We start from the raw sequence: 6,393 nt of genomic DNA on the forward strand, positions 1-6,393 counted from the left end.
AAAAAAAACCCCAGAGCTATTAAGGAAGAACTTTAGGCAGACAGTCAAAACTCTTTTGGTTTATGATCTGCTGCTTATGAGCACTTGTACGTGATGAAAGCCCTCGGAGTCCAGTGAAAGCATTAGGCACTCACAGAAAACTCCCTTGTTCCTCCCAGCAGCCTTCTGTTGGACCAGGAAGTCTTAGTACGTGCTGGATACTTGCGGTAAATAATAAGCAGACAGATCATCTTAAAATCTTCATCAAGGGCTTCTTTCTCTGTCATAAAAACCCACACAAGCAGAAGATTAATTATTCTAATTCTTTGCAGGCCACCTTTAGATACCGGTAGCACTTATGACAAATGAGGCTCAATTAGCCAAGTAATGTTCTCTCCCACATTGCGTGGCCGTGTGGGAGATGGAAAAGGTGCTCGATATCTCACGTTACCCATCTGCTCTGCACCTAATTAGTTGGGTCTGATGAATGGTTCCATTTGAGTGTGACTCAGGCGCTGACAGTGGCAGGAGCCCCAGCCCAGGTGGGCTGGGTAGGTGGGGTAGTGCTGTTGCCTGGGTAGGTGGGCAGTGCCCCTGCCTGTGTAATTGATGTGTCTCAAGAAGTGCCAGCAGAACCAGAATACGTAGTCACATCTCCAGGGCACTTCAGCTCTTCAGGAAAGGTTTCAGAGCCTGGGCTATAATCGGGGGCTTCTCAGATGAGATGGGCTGCAGTCAGGGATATTTTGTCCCACTCTCTTTGCCTGTGTCTGTGTGCCAACAGCCACAGTTGTCCCTAAACTCTCTGCTGGGACCTGACTCACAGCAGATAAAGTTGTGTTCTTCGCAAATGCAACACTGAGGTGTTTGCCTGCCTAAAGTTCTTTGGAACGAGTGGTTTGGGGTTGAGGAGTGTAGTTTAGACAACTTTGTGCACACACCTGTTGGATGGGTTTGCGACAGAGAAACCTTTACGTTGATGGTGCAGGAAAGCAGCTGATACAGGGCTGTATCAGCTCCTCTGGCCTTTCCTGTCCAGATCCAGCTCCATTTTGAGAGCCAAATGTCCCAGTGGAGTCTGAAATGTCTGAGGTGCAGCAGCTGCGTGGTGAAGTGTCTGCTACATCCAGAGTTGAGCTTCCCAATGATTTGCTGCTCTGCACGCCTGGGGTCTGTCTCCTCTTTCACCTTAAGGAAATGTTTTCCTTGTGAGATTCCCAGCCAGAGCCCTTCCCCAGTGAGCCAAAATTCAGGAACATTTAATGTCTTGAGGACAACTGCCAGAATTTTTCCCTGTTAGAGACTCCTGTGCTGCCATACTTGCCTCTTTGGTATCTGTGACCTCCTGAACTTTCAGTCCAGCTGGAGTTGTCATGTTACACAAAACCATTGATCCTGTCTAGTACCACTATTGTTGGAAACTTTTTTTTTTCCTGGCAGTTAACTGATCCACTGACTGTAACCAAACTGCTTGAGGACAGAGCTTAAAATCCTCAGTTGGCACCTCAGCAAGATTTAGCAAAATGCTGCATTGTGGAGCTGGACATTGGGTGTAATCTCCTCTGGCTGCCTTTTTTATTGAAATGCTGTGAGCTTACAAATTCAGTATCTCCCTCATTTTCTCTTTTGAGATGTCCAGATCAGCAGAAGTAGGAATATGGGAGAGAAATGGAGTTGCAAAGGCATTAGGTTTGGGGTCCGAATCCAAAACTTTTACTATGCCTGATACTGGGAACTATTTGTAGGGAACATGTGTGTTTTTTAGCGATACACAAACCATGTTCTGATCAGGAAAGCTTTTTTGGCTTAGTGATTCCCTTGCAATGACTGGCTGATACATGGTGGGGTAGTGGGATTCTGTGACCTCCCCTCCAACAGATTGTTGACTGTTATTTGTCTTTGTTTAATAAATCAGGTGATTGAGTATCTTGCTTCTTTCTAACTCAGGCATGGGGATTGGCTATCTGTGTGTGCTAACACTGCTGTCTGTTTCAGCTGGGAAGGGCTACCCCTGCAGTACATGTAACATAGTGCTGAACTCCATAGAGCAGTACCAAGCTCACATCAGTGGCTTCAAACACAAGAATCAGTAAGTAATGTTCTTGTCTAAGTGTGTTTCCAGCCTCGCTGTTCAAATCGATGGCCTAAATATAACCTAAAATGCAGTTTTGAACACGTGTTTCCAGCTCACTTCCAAACAGAATGGCAGGGTCTGTGCAGGCTCTCTCTGTGTCCTGACGCTGCTCCGGGAGCTCCCTCTGCAGACAGCCCAGCCGTGCTGCCAATGTGGAAGTGCCTCCGGTTGCTTTTGGTTCCTAATAGTTCAGCTCAGCACAGACCTTTGCAGTGAACCTGACACCTATTAAACACAGTTTCTCTTAACAACTGAGATTTTAATTTAATTAAGGAGTGGCTCAGTGGAGATCTGCTTGCCATTCTAATCTCCGTTGGGATTGCTTATTTTAAAATTTGGCGTATAGTCAGCACGCTCCAGAAACCTGGACTGTATTCCTGAACTCGCTCTCACAGCTGGCAAGTTAAATAATGATATCCCCTGCATATATTATTAATTGAAAAAAATTAGACTGCCAGATGATTTATACCAAAAATACTTGTTCTGGAGACTGTCAATCTTTCATTTAAGAGCCTTCACTAAAAGAGGCTCAGTAATGAGCCTGGGTTGGTTAGAAAGCTTCTTAGAAGGAAGAGGTATTAGGAAATCCTACCTGAAGGGAGGGCAGGCTCCTAGCCAAATTCCCCAGAAGGGACAGGAAGAAAACTGGGATCTCTTGTTGCCTGTCTATGGAATAACAGCCTCCTGGTCCCTCAGCTCTGGGGAGTACTTGATGGGAAGACACCTTTCATCCCAGGCAAGTTCCAGCTCTCCAACAGTACAACTAGGTCGGCAAATAGGAAGTATCCCGTTCTGGAGAGATAACTTTGAGGATGTTCCCAGCTCACACGCATTAATGTTCCCTTTAAGGACACTGCTGTTGTCGGAGCTGTTGCAGCCACACAACTCCCTTTCAGAAAGCTGCTCTGGATTCAGCTGTGCAGTCCTGTTCCAGCTTCTGCAGCCTGCAGAGAGGCAGGATGCTTGCTTTGTAATGGGAGCTCTTTAGCAGTCCTTGAGCTGTGCCGCAGCTAATTCTGCCATGCTAAAGGTGTCTGTTTACACACAGGCACAGAGGGCAAGGATTCACTTGGAAGATTTTCTGGCAAGTTGTTGCCTTGGCTGCAGTGGGCTGTTGCTCTGCTGACAGCCTTGCCTGCTGAGCAGTGATTGCAGCTGGCACATTTCAGAGCATTTGTGACATTGTCTCCTTTTTTTCCTTGCTCCCTTCCATGTGCAGGATGCCGGGAGCAGTGCCGGTTGTCGGACCGTTCCCGCCACAGCAGTATGTCCGGGAAGAGTCAACTGCCCCAGGAGGCTACAGTTACTTCAGCCAAGACTTCTAGAGCAAGTTGCAGCACTATTCTTGGAGTTGTTGGTGGCCCCAGAACGCACATCCTTTGCCAGCCCACAATCGTTTCATTATCCCTCTGGATAAGCAAAACCCTACCCTCCTGTATACACCCGTTGAGCAGAACGGGGACTGAATCTGTCAGGAAAAGGATCCAGCTGGAAGAGACTTGCTAGACAGCAAATACTTCACTCCCTTAGAGTAGTTTTCATTGTGTAATTGCTTCCTGTGAAGGTGGGTGCGGTGTGAGAGGAAGTGTGTATCTGGTGTAAGGAGGGTTTGGCAGCAAGCTAGTAATGGCACCTCCTCCCTTGTCCCCACTCTGGGGGGCTGCCCATCTTGCTGCTGGACTGCTCTCAGAGGGACACCAGCATGCACAGGCACTCCTGGGCATGACAGGAGGGGACCTGGAGCCTGGCTGTGGGACCAGAGCCACCCACATGGCCGGGAGGCTGAGGATGGAGCGTGCCACTTGTACCCAGGTGTGCCCTGGTGTTGGTGTGCTGTTGGCCCAGCTCTGCTCCTCCCTGCCCTGGGCCAGGGCTCTGGCTTCCTCGCCAGGCTGAACTCCTTTGCCTTCTGGGCTGGCAGGCATGGGACAGAGCACAGAGCCACCCACCAGCCACATCCTCCACAGAAGAACCACAGTCCTCTCCCCAGGCCTCAGCCAGCTCTGTGGAGCCAGTTGCTCCTCCAGCAGCACACCTGGGGTCCCTGCCTCAGCTGGGGGGAGCGCAGCCCCAGCCACAGCCCCAACCACTGCCATCCCTGTGGCCTCGCTGGCTCCAATGAGTAAATCAGGTGCAGATGTGGAGTCAGGACCGGGTGCCTGCTTACAGTTAGGGGCTGGGAAGACTGGGGTGGCCCCGTTCCTGCCTTGCAGTTCCTTGCCATGGCTGCTGCTTTACCGGGATGAACCCCCAATGTGTTGTGCAAGGGACAGGGCTGATGAGCAAAGCTCCTGCTTGCTTGGCCTACTGATGCCCAACTCAGCACATGGTGTGTGCCATGTCCCCACAGGGAGCAGCACATGGTCTGGTCCCATGCAACTCGTTCCCTGTACCAGCTGTAGCACTCCCCCACACAGCTGGGGCAGGAAGAGGTGGCGGGGCTGCAGCAGGGACAAGGCATGACACTGCCCACTGTCCTGCCAGATCAGCCTCGACTTGTATGTTCCCCGCTCAGCCTTCACTGCCCCAATCTGTGGATGCTCCTGTGCCATGCTGGGGGCTTGGTGAAGCCTGGGCTCCTGGTGTCCCTGTCCTGCAGCCCCTGCGCTGGGCCCCACATTCTTGGCTCCCCAGAGGGAGCAGCAGGTTTATGTTTGCCAAGTTCTGCCTGGTTAAACCTTAACTGAGCTGGGTTGCTCCATCAGTCCCTCCCTGCCAGAGATAAGGATGGGCAGGCAAGACCAGGGCCTGGTGGGATGTGCTGCCCCGAACCTGGCTGCTTGCCTCCAGGGCAGGACCCTAGCCCCTGCCTAGTCTGGGGCAGCTGCCTGCCCCTCCAGCTTGTCCCCTGCCTTCCTCAGTGGCTCCCTGCTGATGTGAGGGCAGCAGGTTGTGGCTGGGGCTGAAAGCTACCATGTTGAAGCCAGTGGGACTGGATGGAGCTGGAAGCCCTTGTGCTGGGGCTCACCCCTTTGATCCAGGACTGACCCACTCCCACAGTGTCAGAAGGTTCACATCACCCCGGTTCATGGCATGAGCCTGCTCAGCCTCAGATCCTATGCACGTACAGGGTACAGTGAGCTGGGGCTTCTGTGCCCCGAACAAGAGCCGTTCAGGGCAGGCCAAGAGAAACTTCCAGGAGGAAAGAGCCCCCCAGGCTCCGGCCCCCACAGGAGCCACCGTGCCGCGCGGGCTCTGGCTGGCCACAGGTGCCACCGCAGCGGGAGTGGCGGCGAGTGCTGGGGCCAGGCACAAGGGGCGGCTGTGTTCCCGCAGCTCCGGCTGCCTTCCAAGAGCAATATTGCTGGCACCAGGCAGGCTCCCTGCACCGGCAGCACATACATGGGCCTTTCATGAGGGGAGTGGGGATGATTTACTGCCTGGGGGAAGGAGCAGGGGCGGGAGGATGGAGCCCCAGCATGCCGGCGCCCGGCCCCTTGTGCATGCTCGCTGCCGCAGGGCCCCGCACGTGTAAGCAAGGCCGAGAGTCTGGCCAGGGGGTCGTGTCCAAACGGGGCATGGGGCAAGAGCAGGTCCGTCCGCTCCATCTGTGGAGTTCTGGGAACGCACTTCATCTCTGGACATCCTGATGTGTCTGAGCTAAGCAACCACGGATCGCATATCCCTTGTGGTGCCACAGTGATGGGAGCAGCCCATGAGCTGGGGGAGACAGGGGCACCAGAGGAGGGTGCTGGGGTAGGGGTGCACCCACACCGCAGAGTGCTGTGCTGGCACAATCCCCCCTTGTTGAGCTGCTGGCGTGGCAGAAGCCGTTGTGGTGCTGGCCGGCAGCGGGTGGCAGGCGGTGGGGCTGGGCTGCTGTGAAGGGCTTTTTGTTTGCCATCAGTTGCTGTTATAAATCAAGCCACGCAGCCCAGCCCCGGCCCAGCACTGCCCGACGGCAGGGAGGTGACCAGTTCCCAGTCGCCTACAGCAGAGCCCCACCAAACCCTGGCCTGTGCCCGGCATTCCCCTGGCCAATGGAGATGTTCAGTGTGACACTGGGCGAGGTGCCTGCACTGATCTGCTTGCCCTTCTTCCACTCAGCATTGGGGAACCCTGGGATACAGGGAATCTTTCCATGTTCATCCCAGGCTGTGGCTCCCACAGGCTCCCCAGAGTCCAAGCTCTCCCTGGTGTTCCCAATACTGGGAACATCCCCTTCTCTCTGGTTTTAATTTGGTTTTGGTTCGAATTGAGCTGAACCCAACATTTTTCTGTGCTTCCGGCATGCTGTGAACTCTGCAGGGGCGGCTGCTGCTCCGTGTACATGATCTACT

The 6,393-nt window shown here is 53.4% G+C and overlaps 1 protein-coding gene across 1 annotated transcript in view; it reads left to right on the forward strand.

Moving 5' to 3' along the window:
• ZNF346 (zinc finger protein 346) overlaps window positions 1-3,680 on the forward strand; it is a gene marked incomplete at its 5' end in the record, with an annotated part of 8,381 nt that extends 4,701 nt beyond the window's left edge. The window contains 2 exons of the mRNA XM_017728044.1: window positions 1,975-2,068; window positions 3,333-3,680. Coding sequence (XP_017583533.1) covers window positions 1,975-2,068; window positions 3,333-3,438 — 200 coding nt within the window. The remainder of the gene's footprint in view (window positions 1-1,974; window positions 2,069-3,332) is intronic.
• Window positions 3,681-6,393: the final 2,713 nt, after the last annotated feature.

Source organism: Corvus brachyrhynchos, unplaced genomic scaffold, assembly GCF_000691975.1.
Source record: "Corvus brachyrhynchos isolate BGI_N302 unplaced genomic scaffold, ASM69197v1 scaffold21, whole genome shotgun sequence".
Classification (NCBI taxonomy): Eukaryota; Metazoa; Chordata; class Aves; order Passeriformes; family Corvidae; genus Corvus; species Corvus brachyrhynchos.